The sequence below is a fragment of the Ailuropoda melanoleuca genome, chromosome 16 (assembly GCF_002007445.2).
Source record: "Ailuropoda melanoleuca isolate Jingjing chromosome 16, ASM200744v2, whole genome shotgun sequence".
Taxonomy (NCBI): Eukaryota; Metazoa; Chordata; class Mammalia; order Carnivora; family Ursidae; genus Ailuropoda; species Ailuropoda melanoleuca.
In genome coordinates this window covers 49,850,759-49,870,803 of record NC_048233.1, presented here as the reverse complement: position 1 = coordinate 49,870,803, position 20,045 = coordinate 49,850,759, and the positions used below count along the sequence as shown (strand labels likewise).

At 36.9% G+C, this 20,045-nt stretch overlaps 1 protein-coding gene across 1 annotated transcript; it reads right to left on the bottom strand.

Moving 5' to 3' along the window:
• Positions 1-4,621: 4,621 nt before the first annotated feature.
• Positions 4,622-17,463, bottom strand: C16H11orf58 (chromosome 16 C11orf58 homolog). Its single transcript, XM_002925143.4, has 5 exons — positions 17,245-17,463; positions 11,765-11,848; positions 9,183-9,243; positions 7,353-7,462; positions 4,622-6,640 (listed from the first exon to the last, which is right to left on the bottom strand). Exons 1-5 carry the CDS (start codon positions 17,305-17,307, stop codon positions 6,410-6,412), a joined length of 549 nt encoding a protein of 182 aa, XP_002925189.1. The 5' UTR covers positions 17,308-17,463; the 3' UTR covers positions 4,622-6,409.
• Between the last annotated feature and the right edge of the window lie 2,582 nt (positions 17,464-20,045).

Genomic DNA, 20,045 nt, shown 5'->3' with positions numbered 1-20,045 from the left:
ACTTGCTCTTTGATAAACGTGTTCATTCGTGATTTGCAGGGCCCTTTAAGGCATGGGCCCCAAAGTAGGAGCCCATCTCGACACTGACATTTGGGGCCAGATGATTCTTTGCTGCAGCGGTCTGTACATCGTAGGATGTGTAGCAGCATCCCTAGTCTCTACCCACTAAATACCAGTAGCACCTCCCAGCAGCAAGTACGGGTATCTTCAGACATTGCCAAATGTTCCTTGGGAGGTGAAAATCCCTCCTGGTTGAGAACCACTGGTCTAAGGATAATACTCCAGACAAGAGCGACCCACATGGTAAGTTGCACTTAGAACTTAATACCAGTAGACTGCTTTATAAAAGAAAGCACATAACTAGTTTAACTAGAGACCATGGGCTATAATGAGTTGTTTTCTCCTTTGGCTTTGAAAGGAAAGGCTTCCTCTGTGGAAGCTCAAAGCAAAGTTTCATGCTTATTACATTAACTCTTAAGCCTCAGTTTTCAGGACTGACTTATTTCTAATTTAAGAATCCTTTTGGAAATGGCTTCACGTAATTTGACGAGTGGCAGGCAGAATGACTCTATTTGAATTCAGCCTGAGAAGGCAACGTCTTAGTACTGGTAAAGGCACAAGAGCGAGTTAGGCTCCTTGAAGTAGCTTTGAGGGCAGTGAACAGCAGTTTGGGGAGATGGAGAGAAGAGGGCAGGCTCTGTTTGGTATCTGTGGGGAGCATACAGATGTTCCTTTGGTTTATCCCGTGCCAGATGTAACTGTGCTTTCTGGAAGTGGGCTGGGGAACTGCAGCTCAGAAATCAAACTGGTGGGGGTTTAAGCAATAGTAATTTGGGTGTGGTAAGTTAAGGGTACTTACTTCCAGTTTGGAGACAGAAGAGCGAAATCACTTCTCTCTTCTTTTGGAAATCACCCAAAAGCAATAAGGAAAATGAGAAATGGAACTACAAACTCCAGCTTCAACAAACCTAGGAGACATCTGAAACTTGTAACTCTCAAATAGGTAAGAATTGAAAAAGTAGTGAATATCAGATGAGGAGTACAGGAGAATGCTTGCTTCTGCAGTATCTGACCTCACCTTCTCTAAGGTGAGGCTCTTTGCAGGACCGGTCTGTTAGAGTGGCAGGGAAAAGACGACCCTGCATGTGACGAGCCTACTCCTGTGGCATATGAACTTCACTGGCAGGCCTAGAAGGATTCACACACATAACTCTGGATCATGGTAAAAAAAAAAATCTGTTAGCCTGTCCCCTCCTCAATATGAAAATCCTGCAAGTACCTGGGAAGAGCTTAAAGGTGAGTCACCAGTTTTCCTCATGTATGTAAATGGGAACTCATTCTTGACTCCTCTCTCATATGCTACATCCAGTCTTCAGCAAATACTGGTGGCTCTACCTTCAAAATACATCCAGAATCAATTTCTCCTTACTTCCACCATTACACCCTAATCTACATTCCTGTGCTCACCTAGAATATTGTGATAATTTTGTACTGTGCTATTTTGACATTTGACTCTCAATAGTATTTTTTTCAAACACAGCTGCCTAAGCTACATTAGATCATGTCACTGTAATCAGAAATTCTCTCCAATATCTTTTCTCCTCAGCAATAAAATCTGAAGTTCATGTTATGGTTCTAATGATCTTAGGCGTTACTGCTCTCTTTGAACTCACCTCACAACTCTTTGTGGCCCCTAGCTTATTCAGTTACTTACATTGCATCCCTTTGCCCTGTTTTCTTAGCATTTATCTCATCTGATATCTGTGTGTCACCCCTCCACCTGAATGTAAGCCTCATTAAAGCACTGAAGATTTTTGTTCACTGCTGTACTCCCAGTGGCTAGAACTATGCCACACACACAGTGGGTGCTCAGTAAATATTTGTAGTTGATAAAAACGATAAAAAAGAACTAGCACAGGCTTTGTATGAGGTTATTACAATAAAGGAAAAGATCAAGAAAAACAGACATTACTGAAGAACACCAAAAAAACATTGCCTCCAAGTTGTTGAGAATTATGATCAAACATTTCATGATAACCTTAATATCTTAATGGAAGATTCAGCTCTATAAAATAAGAACAGACATCAGAAATACAAGAGGATATGATGAAACAACAAAGAATGAAATGTGAGCTGGCAGAACTTAAGGGAAAAAAAATTCATAAAAATGAATATAAAATTGGACTGACAGAATATACAGTGCCCAAATCACAGTAAGGGGAATAGAAAATTGGGTTTGAAAATAAAGAAAGATGACGTGGAGATAGAAGCTGCAACATGCACATAACCTGGAATTCCTGAAGGAGAAAATTTCTATTTTTATAGGTGAAAGCACCAAGAAACCTTGCTCATATGAAGAATTGGTAATAGGTTTTAGAAACTTCACTTAATCCTCTGAACTCTTGGCATCTAGGCCAAACATCAGAGTGATCTTTCACCAAAATGTATCCCTAATAAATTAGCTGACAATTCACTTTCTCTACCAATTTTATTAAATGCATAGAACTGGAAACCACCTGACTTGCTTTCGGGCCTCAATATCAACATTTCAAATTGTCCCCTTTTTTGGAGCCTTGAACACTTTACCCACTGGGAAGATAAATCACTGTAAGGTTTGGGATGGTGAAGTATTGCCTTTCCGTTATTGAGGAAGTCAACCATGAAAGGAGAGGTAGTTTTCAGGGAGACCAATTTAGGAACAACATGTGGACATACAGAAATTGATTCTTTTGAATCCCTTCATGAACCCCAAGAATGGATATTCATCTGAAGACTGCTGGTTAACAATGCCAAATACTGCTAACAGGTCATGAAAGGAATTAACTGAAAAATGTGCTTTAGGAAAATGAGAATCACTGATTTGATGAAAGTAGTTTTCAAAGCAGTTGTGTCAAGGTTGGGTAGAAACCATACTTAAATGAACTGAGGAGAGAGGGGATGGCAGCGAGGAAGGCAGTAACAGAAGCAAGTTATTAAAACTGGATGTGGAAGGCATGAGGTAGGATGACAATAGCTGAACTATATATTATCTAGGAGTGATTATTTTTAAGATGTGAAATACTGGGATACAAATGTTGACAGAAAAGGGCCCACAGACTAAGGGAGAGATTGAAGACTCAAAGGAAGATAATCAAAACACTAGGTTCACAAGATGCAAAGGATTAACTAAAGCTAGTATTTATTGAGTACTGAATACCTACCAGTGTGAAAAGCTTTTAATCTGCTTAATCAAATTTTCACAGTAACCATACAAGGTAGTTGCTATTGCTATCCCCATTTTACAGACAAGGAAAGGAGACCCAGAGAGATCTAGTTATGCCCAAGGTCACTCAGCTTCTTCACCATGGTGGTAGAGCTGGGCTGTTACCTAAAGCAGGGGAACTTCTCCATGGTTGTGAATTTAGAAGGCAGAAGTTGAAGGAGTTTCTGCCTGATAAAACCTATTTTGTAAGTAAGCTAGAAGGCAAGGACAGGTTAAGAATGAAGGTAGGTTACAAGTTTATGATACAGACTCTAGACAATTGTTAAGAAAATGGGAGAAGAGTTGACCAGACAAAACAGTACTGATAACATGCAGTGTTGAGGCCAGTTAACATTAATCTTAAGTAATACTGGGTCTTCTCCAGAAATAATCCGTAGAGGGGCGCCTGGGTGGCACAGCGGTTAAGCATCTGCCTTCGGCTCAGGGCGTGATCCTGGCGTTATGGGATCGAGCCCCACATCGGGCTCTTCCGCTATGAGCCTGCTTCTTCCTCTCCCACTCCCCCTGCTTGTGTTCCCTCTCTCGCTGGCTGTCTCTATCTCTGTCAAAAAAAAAAAAAAAATCTTTAAAAAAAAAAAAAAAAAAAAAGAAATAATCCGTAGAGGATTGGATACATCTAGGGATGGGATTTTCCAGGCAGGTATGACTGAAGATGATTATTTAGGACACTGACAACAGTGATATTGAATTGATAGACCAATTCATAATCTAGACAGGGCTTGTGAGGCAGGTGAAAACAGACTGACAACAACCTAATTTGAATATGTGTAAAGGAACAGAACTGTTACGGTCAGAGGTAATTTCTAAATTAGCAATTTCAGAGGTAAAGTAGTTTTTGGATATTGGAAGTATCCAGGATGTGGCTGTCACAGAGACAAAGTGATGGAACCAAAGCCCTGTAAGAAGTGGTCACTGAAGTCAACCAGGTAGTTGAAAATTTCTCCTCAAAATTTACTAGAAGAACTCTTTCTGATCTCAAACTGCTATTTAATCAGAAAAACAGTAATTTCAAACTTTCTTCTGTAACTAACTACATTTCTCCCAGGTTTAAAAAATTACTTTGAGGACTTTTACCTATTATTACACAGAAAATTGGAAACTGTGTTCCTAAAAAGCTTTTCAATAAAAAGACTGTTAAATCACTGGCATAGGTAAACATTTGGAAGAAGTGCATTTCAGGTAAGAAATTATGATAGGGGCAAATTTGCCATTAAACTTTTGACTGAATAGTCTTTCACTACACAAAAATAATTTGTATTTTTCCCACCTGCTTCTTTAATAGGGATATCAAGATGGCAAAGCATCTGTCTCCCTGTTTTTTCCTTAAATTTGATAAGGAAAAAAAACACAACCCTGATATTCATGCTTAAAAGATAGCCATGATGTTTAATGTGGTGCTGGGACACTAGGCCACATGGACCAACAGACCTGAATTTATTCAATCCTGAATTATGTCAATGGTCCAATAATGTATGAATTAGTTGGAATATCTCTATTTGGACATGAAGAAAATGTCTTCCAGTGTAGTTATTTTAGAAGAAGACTATTCTATTTACGTATTAAGAACCAAGACTTATCAACAACCCAGCATGTTTCAACAATAAACTCAATGAAAATACTTTTTAAAAATGTAATAATGATCTCTCCCACTTCCATTCTTAAACATAAATCAGGCTTCATTTACAACTTAATTGAAATAAGCAACCCTAGAAACTAGATATTTAAAAATCTGTGGTCAACTGAAATTTGAATAAAGCCAAACCTATTCAAACCAAGTATCTATTAAAGGTCATATATCCTGTCTACTACCCACTGACTTGATATTTTACTATGCAGGGTGGCACCTATTATAAAACAATGTAAGAAATAAGAAAAATCAAAAGCCAAATGTTGGGGGGGGGTCTAATCTATGAATGGATTGCATAAACCAGATTATCACCTACTCTAGCTGCTACACTAACATTTTAAATTTCAAAGTGACATAGGAATTTAAGCCCAACACATCAAACGCATACTTAAATATCTAGATATATAAAAATTCAGCAAACAGGTTTGACTCAAGCCTTTGAACATGTTACTTCGACACATTTTAGACCCAAATATTCAAAGATCATGGACTAGTCCATAATGCAGTTTGTTAATCTGCTGTACGTATCAACCACATAACACCAGAGAATTCTAATCTCACTCCCACAGAAGCAGCAATAAAATCAGAAAGCAATACTACTTTCCAGTAATTCAATAATCAAGATAACAGCATTGGGATAAAATGAAGAGAATTTGTTTCAATAAGGCTATTCCTCATTTTAGATGAGGATAAAGGTACCACAAACCAAATATGGGAAACTGCTTTTTCTTTATTTAGGCCTTAGGAAGTAAATTAACTTTGGTCACATATTACCTTAAAAAAAAATTCCAGTTTTACATATTCCTAAATAGATAGGACCAAATGATCAGAGAAATAATTTCTTCTGTAAAAATTGGCCAAATTTTATCAAAAATCTAACATACAATGTAATTCAAATTATATAAAGACTGCTTGGGATCATAACATTCCAAATGTATGACAGTTGCAACTCCATCCTAACAGGGTGAAAGTATTTGCTCTCATGTTGCTTTGGTCCAAAAGAGTAGAGCTGAATCAGTAAGAGTAAACTAAGTACCTAATCTTTTGCAAACAATTTAGATAGTTATTGGCAGCAGAAATATCCATGATGAATAGTTCTACTACAGCAAAGTATAATAACTGAGTATTTTTCATGAACACATCACAGTATCAGATTAAACTTCTTAAAAGAAAAAAATATGAAGGAACAAAAAAGATGAAACAGCTACCACAAAAAAGTGTCTCCTCCAAAACTATCTGAAGGGGTAAAAAGGTGAGATTAGAGTTTGATGATGCTAATATGAAAGGAAATGGAGTACTGTATTTATTTATTTTATACAACTCTTACTCTTTACAAAAATGGTTATAGTCATGCCCATAAAAGTGTAATCCATGGCATCTGAAAGCAAACACTCTTTGTAATTATTTAAAAGGGCCTTTTTAAAAATTATAATACAAAGGTCTGTGCTCTATAAGCAGTCCTCCACTGTGCATTATAACAATAAGGCTTACTTTTAATACAAAGACTAAGTGTTTGGGAGTTATGAACCACTGGATTTAACAAACATCATTTTATAGTTGCTTTTTGCATCCTTTTTGTTTTTGGGATCCTCCACCTCATCAGGGTGCCCGGCAGCTTGGAGCTCTTCAGCAGACTCTTCCTTCTCTGACTCTGAATCACTCTCAGAGTCATCTGGACTTTCAGGGTCGGCAGAATCATCATCATCGTCGTCCTCTCCAGCCACATCACCTTCTCCATCGTGATCTTCTACCTACGAACATCAACCAACAGGCTCTTCTTAAATACAATACCCAGTACAAAAACTGGGAAAGACACTAATTTTTGTCACAGTCTCAAAACACCCACTCCCTAGCCATTAACATCTAGTTTTAAGACTGTATTGTGATCAGAGACCGCCAAGGGAAGACATCGCTCTGTGTTTTACCCATTAGGACTTAAGCAGGATTTTGTTTTAAGCAACAGCTCTCTAGACCACTCACCTGACTTCCCTCCCCCTAGTTTGAAAACTACCACAGCTTCCTGAAAGAAATAGTATTTTTAAAAAAATAAATAAGGCAAATTAACCACTGACCAATGGAAATGTGGAAAAGTTACCAATGCTTTACATATTACTTTGGAGTAGTTAACCAGCAATTATAATATGAAAAGAGATCACTGAGAAAGCTCCTAAACTAGTATTTACACGAAATATTTCCTCTTAACTTGTATGTTGTTCATGCTTATTAAAGATGTGCCATAATGACTAAGCAGAATTTACATTAAGCTTCTATCAGAAAACATTTGTAAAACTCAAAAATATCTCTTCTTATTACCTACGAAGACCTATTTGGGCATACAGAAAATTAAGTAACTGTAAAAAGAAACCTTTGTATATAGGATTCCTGATTGCTAGAGTAATCTAATAGAAATAGAGGATCAATTTAGAAATTATCTTCCCATTTAATGAAAATGTTAATTACTACCTCACTGAAGCCAAGTCCACAATGTCGTCGATATCTTCCTGATAATTTACTGTCCATACTTTGCTGATACTGAGACTCCAGTTCTTCATTAATTTTCTTGTCTTCTTCCCCTGCATGTCCAGTGTACTTTGGTTATGTTTCAGTCAAATTAATAAAAACATTTGATTACACAAAAAAAACCCATATTACAAATGCTATTATATTCAGGGCTGATTTCTCTGTGACTAATTTTACAACGCGTTTTGTGGATGGGTTTCCTCTACACAATAGGTGGTTACCTAACAGACACTAAAAAATTGAAGGATGTATTTATGATTACTAGTAACCAACCCTCTGAACTACAAAAGTGTTTATAAAAGATGAAGAACGTATATTTTTCTGTGGTAAGTTCAAATTAGACAAGTCTCAGAACTGTCTGACGTTCAGATATTATAAATATTAATTACTAAGAACTTTTGGGCTTTAAATATTTTAGCTTATTTATAGTCCAATAAATAACTGCTTCCCTGAAAGTGAGTTTTCTCTCACATTTAAAACACCAGCAACAAACAAAAGTTTCTGTCTTTTAACATATATAATGAAAAGGCAGGCATTTCTGTTCAGAGAATGGCTAAATAAATAATGGCTCTACTTCATGCCTTTCTTACATACCAGTTTACTGAAACAACATAAACTTATTTAGAACTAGAACATTACTAATACCTTCAAAGCTTTCTGAGGGGTTGCCTGGGTGGTTCAGTCAGGTGAGTATCCGACTCTTGATTTCAGCTCAGGTCATGATCTCAGGGTCCCTGGATCAAGCCCAGAGTTGGACTCCCTACTCAGTGGGAGGTCTGCTTGAGATTCTCTCTTTCTCCCCTCCCACCCACCCCATTTCACCCTTCCCCTGCTTGCATGTGCTCCTGCACTCTCTAAAATAAATGCATAAATCTTAAAAAAAAAAAAAAGTTGACTATGCCATTTTAATTTGTAAATATAAGAGGAATTTCATTTTAATCAGAAATGACGGTGCTTGCATTATTTTTATTCATAAAGTCCACAGTTATAAAAGAATAAATGCAGCAGTTAAATATTTTTCCATTCTACAAAGCTCAGGTATTCTTTTTGCCTTTTCTAACAATGCAAATCAATTTGAAATAATTATTTAGAAAAATGAAAGACCTGTTAATTTCTGAAATGTGCTACATATTCTAGGTCAGTATAAAGTTAATTTAAATAATTTAATTAAAAAATTTGTTACAAAAATAAGATCCAGGTCATTATGCCTTGTTATTAATAATGTCCAAGATTAGGGTCAATTTTATATAGGAGAAAATTTCATTTTTCAGCAGCCTGAATTCAAATCCAAACTCTTCATTTTTAGTTTTTATTTTAAAAGTTTTTCCTCTAAAATTAATTTCTTCAGGCTTTGCAACAAGTTTATATTCTTTATTAAGGATTTCGAAATAGTGAATAAATTTAAAACCAGTTTAATATGCCAATAATAACACTGTATGTTAAATAATTTTATGTAAAAAATTCAGAAATACATATTACATAACAGTTGGCAAGATGAGGCATAAAACCTCACTACCATAAATATGTTATGAATCAGTAAAAATGAAGACAGAAAAAGGTCAGTTTCTTGCTTAGAATATCACTGATATATACTCTCAAATCTTTAAAAATTAGAGTATATGCTAATTGTTACATATACATGTTTATATATACATTTCCAGATCTAGTATTTTAACCATTAACACAATTATACAGAGAATATCCTGAAATACATATGAATATTTCATATTCCAAATCTAGCACTACCTCTTAAATCATATTTTATTTTCTTACCTGTCCGGAAGTGAGATGTTGACTTGTGGTCTCCTATAACAAGACGACCGGTGTGTTCTTTCTGTAAGAAAGTAGAAAATGTATTAGAATTTGAGACCACTAACTTAAAATAATTATTGAGTGTCTACTATGTGCCCAACATTATTCCAGGCTTCTGGGATACAGTGAAGAAAAAGAAGTAAATTGAGATCCTTGTCTTTATGGAACTTACAGTCTAGCAAAGGTAGAGATGAGGAGGGGAAATGAAATCAATTATTATAGTATGTTAGAAAGTTATAAGGGCCATTAAAACAAATACAAAAACAGAGCAGACAAAGGGAGTGGAGAGTACGCAGATGTCAGACTGGAGTTTTAAATGGGGTAGATAGCTAAAAAATTGTGTCAATTTAAACATTTTCTTTCCTAAAAGGCCAATTAAATGAGTTGCTTTAACTTTCCCACCTCTTCTTTCTGATGCCACAGGCACACTTCATAGAAAGAAAGCAAAGGAAATTCTTTAGCTAGATAAAAATGAAGTAAGAGACTTATAATGAACAAACTGATAAATCTTTAACAAATACCCAGCTCATTATTGACTACAATAAATACCCAATCTTAAACTGTCAAAAAGAACAGAATTTAAAACAATCCAATTCTATTCTAAAACATACAAATAAATCCTGATTCAATGTTACTGTCAGGCTACATAATTACTCTCAATTATCAGTTACAATCCACTCCTTATGGTTCATATTTAGTTTCATAAGGTAAAGAAATTCTTCACTAAAACATAGTGAAGGAGAGCTTAAATGTAACTTTGCAAAGTAATCTTAACCAATCACCTGTGAAGATACAGTACATAACAAATCTTCCTATTGTCAAAGAATGAGACACATTTTCCATACTCCACGATATTACTGAAAGGCTTCAAGCGTTAATACTTCACTGCCTTACATGCCGTTATCACAGAAGCAAATCAATGACTCAATATGCTGCTGCTTTAGATTGCAGAAGACACTCCATTATCAAGATCTGAAAGTGTATAATACATTAAGTTATCTGAGAATGATGATAGTACTGCCCTAGTCTATTCATACTTTCTCCTAGCTGGTTCTCCCTGTGACCAGTAAAATACTCACGGCAGCTGGCTAGGGTTAGGAATATACTTCATTGTCACAAAACAGAATAAATCCAAACAGCCTATATATAAGATCAAAGCTACAATCTCGGCCTTGCTAGAAAAAAATTTAATGTATGCTAAACAGCTCATTTCTTGGTAGTCAATTTTTTTAAATTGTTCAATCTGTTCTTTCTTCCCCACAGTTTTAATGAGATATATTTGACTCTGTATCTGGTATATAAAACTAGTTGCTAAATTTCATACACTTTATGTTATTCTTCCTAAGTACTCAGAGTTTTCATTCTACTAGGTTAAGCATGTCCCCTAAATTATTACTTACTTCATATATTCTTAGCAAATATTTTATTTGCATCAATCAAGACAAACTTCAGACTACTTTCTATGATAAATCACAAAATTACTGGGAAATCTGGATTTGTAAGATATTATAAGAATGTATCCTTGTACAGGTCTTATTGTGTTGCATAATCTCTCTGTACCCTAAACCCTGTTGTTTTAGTCTGGCTAACTCCTCTTTGTTTCACCAATTCTATTTCTGGGATGCTTTCTTGTATCACTAAGGCAGAGTTAGCTACCCTTGTCTGTTGATCCCACAGCACTATGTGCACTGTTTTTTCACAGCAATTATAATTCTAAATTTTCTAGTTTCCTCTATTACATGATGGCTCCAAACAGGTGTTCATGATCTGTGTGACCCTCAGGACTTAGCATGGTACCTGGCATGTTGTAAACAGTTAATAATTGTTGGTAAAATGCATGAATGAATCCCCATATGAATAACAAAAACAAAGGGCAGAATTAATTTTGAGGAGCTTAAAACAGAAAAAAAGTTTTCTTATTTTATCCACATTTGGTTTGTAAATTTTGGGGACAATGTTAGGAAAATAAATTGACTTGCTTACACAAAATAAGTATCTAGAGATAACTGTATTTGCATGTAAAAATTATTGCTAGGAACAAGAAGGGTATTTCCCCAACAGATGATGTTTTCCTGGCACCTATATTTTCTATCTTCTACTACGTTAATCAAACTGAAAGGGATTTCAAAATATATTGAACATTTTAAAAATTAAGTTTTTGATAAAGGCTTGGCTACTACATCAAGGGCTAGAGGGAGCTATAAAATATGAAAGGCCTACCAATGGGTCTGCCCAGAATAAAACTTCTATTAAATCAGTAAGCTAACAGCAAATCATAAACCTTCTTCCATAAGAGTCTCCTCAAACCAAGGTTTCTCTCTATTCAGTCTCTAAACCTTACTGCCCAGTGGTGCTAAGAATCCCAGACATGGTTCAGAAATAGCATAAATTTTAAGTGCTTGGTTAGGTCATTCTGTGTTTCCCAAGCAGAAAAGGAAAATGGGATCCAAGTATATTCAGTTTGGCTCACTCAACAGACAACATAAGGATATTATTTTCACAGAAAAGACTTAAAAAAAAAATACATACTGTTTGATGCTTACCTTTCCTGCACCCATAAGTCTCAAGAACTTTTGTTTTCTTTCCTCATTACCTAAGTCTGCTGCTTCCCAATTGCTAGATCCAAGCTGCAAAAGAAATTCGCCAATTAGTTTTTTTGCATAATATTAAAAAATTTAAAGTCTACCCATACTCCCAAGGTTGTTTCTCCCCCGTCATTTTTAACTATAAACAGGACTCATTGATTTTGTTTAGGTAGTTAAGCATATACATCATACTCAATATATACTCCTGTTACCTCAAGGCAGAAGCCTTCCTTTCTTTTGCAGCCAGAGCTTTGGTTCTGAAGTCTGCACTTATCAGAATCACCTGGAGGGTGTGTTAAAACCCAAACTGCTAGGCTACACCCCAAGAGTTTCAGATCCATTAAGTCTGGGGTGGGCTCAAGGGTTTCATTTCTAACAAATTCTTAAGTGGTGATGATGTTGTTGATGTTGATATGAGGACCACACTTTGAGGCCTACTACCCTAGAGCCTTGCAAGGCCATGAGTACCTAGGATTTCGAACCCAGAGGCTGCCAGAGTTGTTACTTAAAAGTTAGTCTGGCTTTAATGATAGTCTAAAGGACCATGGAACACAAAATGGACCAAATTTTAGGTTTTCCATTTTTTTGTGTGCAGTTCTAGTTATTTCTAAGGATTGATATGTAAGACTTTTAGTCTTTCTTAAAGGTCTTCCAAAGAATAAACAGAAAACTTATTTTAAAAAAGAGTAAAACTCATTCTACTTTGTAATTATCAAATGCTCGGTTGAGCCCTTTTACAAATCTAAGAAATATTATGCAGTCCTAGTGATCATATTTTTCCCTGTATCTTGAAACAAATGTAGGAAATATTTCATTATGACTTATTAGTTATTGCCAACTATGCTAAAAATGACTAAAATAAGGAAACAGAAAAATGGCAGAAGAGTTCTCTCATCCTGTTGTCCAAGATACTGCACCACCTTTCAAGACGTCATCACTCCTCCGTTGTATGCTTCTAGCTTTCACAGACACAGTTGAGAGTCCAGAATTATTCATTTCTACGCATAATGGCAACTGGGTAAAAACCGGAAACTGACAAAAGTCATTTCACAGTTATTAGAGGAATAAGGTGAATGCAAAATGATAGGTAGTGTACCCTAAACTAATAGTAATGGCAAAATTAATTGTGTATGCAAAAATCTTAAAATTGAATTTTTGGATGTTTAAATACTACATGACCTTTCTCCAACCCAGGATCAAGAGACAAAGAAAAAAAAAAAGACAAGGAAAAATATGACACTCTCATCTAGAGAGTCCTTCAACAGGGAGACTTCACCTTGCAATACTGCACAGTAAGAGCCTGGACCATCCTGTTTTTCTACCAAAAAAAAAAAAAAAAAAGTGTGACTGCTTCATCTTTTATATTTGTACACCAAAATTAGGTTGATAGGATTTGAAACTGGACAAGTGCTAAAGGCAGATGTATATACAAAGGTGACTGGAAGGAATGTAGAAAAAAAAAACATTCATTGGATTAATCATTCTAATTGAGTTTATAATCTAAAAATGAAAATATTTTGCAATTATGGAGCAAAGATGACAACCCCCTTCCAACACAAAATTATGAGCACAAAGGTTTAAATTCTTCACATTATATTTTGATGATGCAAATGCTAAAGCTACAAATAATGATAAAGCTAAAATCTATTAGAAATTATTTGAAATCTGAAATTATATGTTCCAGTTTTACACACAACTGACAAGCACTTAGCTGTATTCAGAGGACGCTAACCATTTTGGGTATATATGTCACGAAAATCAGGAAGCCATGTAAGAGAAATTTGGATTTGCTATGGTTACATTCATATTAAAATTTTCAATTAAACTGTTTTTCACTATTTTTATTCTTCTGGAAATTATCTGTAGAAGACTTAGAAAATATTTTTTAAAAGGTGACCATTTCTCTAGGGATATGAGTTTTAAAGTATTTGTACATGGAATATTAGCCATCAAAAAATTAAATCTTCCCATTTGCAATGACAGAGATGGAAATAGAGGGTATTATGCTAAGTGAAATAAGTCAATCAGAGAAAGATAATTATCATATGATTTCACTTAATGTGTAATTCCATATGTGGCATTTAAGAAACACACACAGGATCATAGGGTGAGGGAGGGAGAAATAAAGTAAGATGCAATCAGAGAGGGAGACCAACCACAAGAGACTCTTTAACTATAGGAAACAAACTGAGGGGTGTTGGAGGGGAGGAGAGTGGGGAGGTGGGGTAACTAGGTAACGGGCATTAAGGAGGGCACTTGATGTAATGGCACTGGGTGTTATATACAGCTGATGACTCACTGAACTCAACCTCTGAAACTGTTAATACACTATGTTAATCACTGAATTTAAATAAAAATAAATTTTAAAAAATTAAGTATTTGTACAGCACTGGACTCACTTGTTCTTTTAAATTCCTTTTGGTGGGAAGCTTTATATCCTTTCATGATTTTGGCTACCTAACTTCCAAATCTCTACTTCTTTCCATCTGACAACTAAGTATCTTTTTATATGGCAGGTAGTTCTTAACTATTTCTGGCTGAACACAGTTAAGAAATAGAAAAAAAAAAAAAAGTACGGATTCTCACTAAATCCCTTGCACTCTGAGCCTGGACTGGTCATTTAACTTCTTAGTTTCATTCCTAATCTACACAGAGGAATAGCTTCTTTAAAAGACTGTCTAAGAATAAAAACACGTAGGAACTGCAGAGTGTTTTACAACTTACAAACGACTGCTCATATATGTTCTCTCAAGAGTCCATTAATAAATAAGAACACTGAGACAAAGTGACTTAAAAGTTTAAGTGACTTACTCTGATCCTTTTGCCTTAAGTTCTCTGCTCTTTCCATATCATACTGTACATGACCAAATGAGAATATGTGAAAGTAGTTTATGAACTACAGTTACAAAAGTTACGGAATCACGTTAAAAACAAAACAACTGTCCAAAAGCCAAAACTTTTCCAAACTCTCTACTTCTGTTAAAAGATCAAATGCCTTCCAATGTCTTTATGTAAATAATCCTATTATTTACAATATCTAATCCTAATGTTTTTTCCAATCAAGTCCTACTGGTTCTACCTTTCAAAGACCTTAGCATACAACAGCAAGTACCCTGCCCAAGTGCTGCATTCTCAAAAGCACATGGGTGCCTGATACATTCTTAAGAGGGTCTCCACCAGTTACTAAAATTAACTTCCACTCGCCTCTTACACTCTAAATAATAGCTTTCATTTCTCCACTCCAATCAAACCAATGAGACAGTTTTAACGTTCTCCTTAATACCTTTTACCATAGAATTATTGTCAATTTACCTCCTCCTGAATACATACCTTAGTAACTCTTAGAATTTACTTCTAACATCAGCATTTTCTTGAAGCTGGATTCCATGTTTAATATCTATTTTTAACGTCTTTCTTTTTAAAAGATTTTATTTGAGAGAGAGAGAGAGCACGAGCAGCGGGAAGGAGCAGAGGGAGAAGGAGAAGCAGACTCCCTGCTGAGCAGGGAGCCTGACCTGGGGCTCTATCCCAGGACCCTGGGATCAGGAACTGAGCTGAAAGCAGACTCTTAAAGGACTCAGCCACCCAGGTGCCCCCTACTTTTAACATCTTTCAAAATATTTTGTTATCTCCATTTAATATGTGAGGTCAGTATGCAAAAAAACTGATTATCTTTTACATGCAGTGTATGTTCATTAGAAATTGATGACCAATTACAACTTCAATTATAATTAATTTTCTACAATGCAGATGTATATTTCAAAATTATATTTTTAAATTTTGTATATAGTATTTAAAAATGTTTTTAAAACAAGTAAAGATAACTCCCAATTACCAGTAATAGTCACATGAAAGAAACTGACTTAAAAAAACCACAATCAAAAGACAAGTTACTGTATTGCACTTTAAATTAGCAACATAATCATTTTTAGATAGTGTGTTAAAGTTGCAGGACCTAATCTTGAATTGCAACTATAACCATCTCCTTCAAAAGAGAATGCTTCTAAGTCTGGAAAAGGTCTTAGAGGTCACCTTAAATTGATCGCAAAAGAAACTGTAGAGTTAATTACTTAATCCCTTTAACTTTCTGTTGAATTACCTAACATCAAGAGGTTTCTGTCAAGCTAAAAGATATTTCTGAGTCAACAAAACAGATGCCTGACATTCGAGGAATCAAGTCACAGTTAAATACCAGGAGGAAAAGTGTAATAGCTTTTAAAATGGCACCCAGGTTACTCAAATGCCTTAGATAAATGCCTAACAAGTACTGGATTACCATATTAACAAGAAAAGATCTAAGAGCCAGTAGCAGGGAAGACCAGAAGGCACCCAAACACCTCACTATATAATTATTCATCCCCAAATCTTTCCTGATTACCAATCTTTCTGCAGAGTTAAATTCAATTTAAGAACCTTGGTATACCCATCCAAAGAGGGGTGGGTCCTATACACCTTATGCACTAGTAGACTTTAGCGAGCTCTTAACGGTTCACAAAGTAAGGTATTATGAAAGGCACTGAACTGCACCATAAAGAACTCTACATATTCAGAAATTAATACTGCTTTAAACAATAACTTAAAGAAAATCAGATGTCGCTCTTCTATCATCCTTAAAGATGACCTCTCCATGTCCCCACCTACCCCTCCCCAAAATTTCTCAATCAACGTTTCCATGGCGTTTATCCATTGTATGAAGGACCTAGTTTTCCGTTTACTGCAGTCTCCATGACACTGCGCTAAGAGCTAGGACAAATATACAAAAAGACTTAGGATAAGCACCGTACTTACTCATCTTTGAATTCTCAACACTCGGCACAGCAGTAAATATTTAATGGGTTACTTAAAGGAATGAATGGTTTGCTATTTAAGCTGACAAGCTTGGGGTGGGGGAAAGAGGAGGAAGGTAGCGGAAATCAAAATGGGCTTCTAGTCTCAACATCTTAGACCTCACCACCATGCGTCAGTAAGAAATGACTCCCCTGGTACAATTTTCGGTTGAATACTGTTCTCGGTTTACTCTTAACAGTACTTTGCGAAAATAATTCTGGCCGGAAAGATCTCTCCAAACGTGCACCAACATGTTGACACTATCACAGGAGCATTTTAAACCTCAAACAGGAGGGATCTTGCCATCCCTATCCTGAGTAGAAAGGCCCGACAAAGAGGCTTCATCGGCCCCGAAACCCGCTTCCCGACCCTCTCAGGACTTCCTTCCTCGAACTCCCTTCCTACGCAGGTCTCTGGCTCTTGGACCTCTTCAAACCTTCCGTCCCTAAGTAAGGAAAGGAGACATTTCCCAGTCATTCTTCTGGTTCCTCCCCCTCAGCCTTACCCCTTCGGGCCACCTCGGACGCTTCCTCCTTCTTAAACCACCCTTCCCGGCCTACCCCAGCCTTTGGTAGGCCTCAACCCTCATCCACTCCGCCATTGTTATTTACATCGTCGTCTGGGGAGGCTGAACGCTTCACCCCGTGCGGATGGGACTCCCTGGCAGCACTCATCGTTGCTGGGACCCCGACGGGAAACGCCGAACCCACTCGCCGTTCTCTTCAGCAGCGGCGCCAGCGGCCTGCAACCTGCCACCGGCCCAAGCAGCGCCACTCCAGAACGCAGAGCCCCGGGCCTTCTCCGCCACAGTCGTCACCGCCGCGGCTACTCGCCACTACGGAGCACTCTGGCAGTTGTAGTTTTCTGGCTCACTCCATACCCATCTGAACAAAAGGCATAGTAGGGAGAACTAAAACTACAATTCCCAGGAAGCTCAGCGGCGCAGATCGCGCTGTGTGGCGGGAGCGCCCTCTGAAGTTCCGCCTTCTTCGGCTGGTAGAGGGAGCTTTCCCGCGGATGGGTATGGCGGTGAGCGTTCGTTTAAGCGGCTTAGCGTCTTCGTCGCCACAAAAAGAGGCATTTCGCTGTGAGATGCTGCGCGACTGACAGATGCATCTGTCATAGTCAAGCACCTACGTTTAAGTGTAACGTTTGAAGATTATTGAATCCTCGCTGGTACCGTCCCCCCGCGACAAAAACCTTTTAAAAAAATATGGCTTCTACTGTTTCCACCCTCGTGTTCTCTGTTGCTCCTAAGGGATATCTAGATGACCGGTGGTGCGGCTTTCTGGAAGATTCTAATGAATATTTTGCCGCTTTGTCATTCTCACCGAAATGAGTTCAAGATGGTGCCAGTTAATTGGCTGTTACGGAAACACGGTCCGCCTGAGGGAATTATGTAAACTGTCCACACAGCTTTTTGTGAAGTGGGAGTGACCCTAACCGACCTCCTTGCTGGTATATAGGCATTGTGCTTTGGGGGCGTTCCCTAAGTAAAGTCCCTCTCTGCCAGAAGGCCCTGTATCTCAATTTTCCTTGAAAAAGTTTTTTTGTTGAGTTGAGGGGAAATCCATGTAATGTAGAATTAACCACTTTAAGGTGCACAATTAAGTGGCATTTGGTAAATTCACAATGCTGTGCAACCATCATCTCTATCTAGTTCCAAGACATTTTCATCACCCCCAAAAGAAGGTCAGTACCCATTGAGTAGTCCTTCCCCATTCCCCCCACCTCACCCCCAGCAGCTACTAGTCTGTCTACTCAGTGCCGCGTCTAAAGGTTTTATTCAGATGTTGGAGATTTATTCATGCGGTATCAAGGTGTCTGATTTTTTTAACCAGGCCTGAACCTGTGTGCCTTCAGCCCTAACATTCTGCCAGGATCCTTGTCCTTACTTATTTTGAAGCTTTCTGACCTTGATCAAAAATTTTAATTTTTTTAAGCAAAAATCAGTAAATGGTATGACAATATAGATCTAGTGTGCATTTTGGTGATGAGAGCAGCCTGTGAAACAATGCTTAACTGTCAGCTTCTGAATTTAGCAATTACTGTAGCTTTGACTGCCTCTAGAAAAATATTACTGTACTAGATTTCAGATCTTTGTACCATTTACAGAACTGTGAGTAGTAGAAGATAGTTCTTTAATTTATTCAGTCCTATATCCAAATTCTGCTCCTTTATTTTGGAAGCAAAGGAATGACAATGCTAATTAGGATTATATGAAAAAAAATCTCAGGGTCATATTTTATAACCAAGCAAGGGCACTTTAATCAATTAGTTCTTTGGTAAGAATAAAACAAGTGGAAGAGGAGAGGAGTAAACCCATGAGGAGAAGTATTTTGGGGAAGTGGTTACTTGCTGTTTACTATGAATTAAAATATTTTGCATATTAACTGTGATTCTGCAAAGATTCTATAAATGTAATTACAATGAAATTACAGTTAAGTTATAGAATTCTCTAGGATGAACTACAGTTCAAATCCAAAGGGTTTGACAGACTATAAATATATACAATTTAGAACTTAGCTTTATTAATAAATAAATGAGGTGGCTGAATAGGTAATTTTGGACTACTAAAAGAATTCAGAAATTAAAAAGGACTATCAATAAGGTTAGTAGTTACTAAATGGTTCTAACTTAAATTGGTGAATGTCCAGAAGAGTTTAATGAGCTAGCAACCTGCCTTTTATTTCTTTACCAGAATTGTTGGCACCTGGATGACTAAATCTTCACGTTACCATAAATCAAGATCACAAGCCAAAAAGTAACATAGGAAATATAAAAGACTGGATCATTTTACCAGATTTTACTCAGTTTCATTACAGAAGGCTATATAGGTAAGGATGGAATTATAGTGCAATAGAAATTCATATATGGCACAGAAACTCAGTAATATCCTTCCTCCTTGTTTTGTAAAAACAAGGAGAAGGTACTCTGTGCAACTGTTCCATTTGGGGGGCAGGGGTGTGGGGGAGAAAGAGAATCTTAAGTAGGCTCCCATGCCCAGTGTGGAGCCCCATGCAGGACTTGATCTCACAACCTTGAAATCATGCCCTGAGCTAAATCAAGAGTCAGATGTTTAACCACGTAACCGACTGAGCCACCCAGGCACTCCAACAACTGTTCGTCTTAATTTTTTTTTCCTGTATCTTCCAGTACAATGTGCCACAGAGTAGTTAATAAGTTTTTTTGAATTAATGAAGTATGAAATTATATAATGTAACAGAATGGTACGTAGAAAGTCCTAGAAACTCAGCAATAGCCTTCTTTTTTTTTTTTTAAAGATTTTATTTATTTATTTGACGGAGATAGAGACAGCTAGCGAGAGAGGGAACACAAGCAGGGGGAGTGGGAGAGGAAAAAGCAGGCTCACAGCAGAGGAGCCCGATGTGGGGCTCGAACCCATAACGCC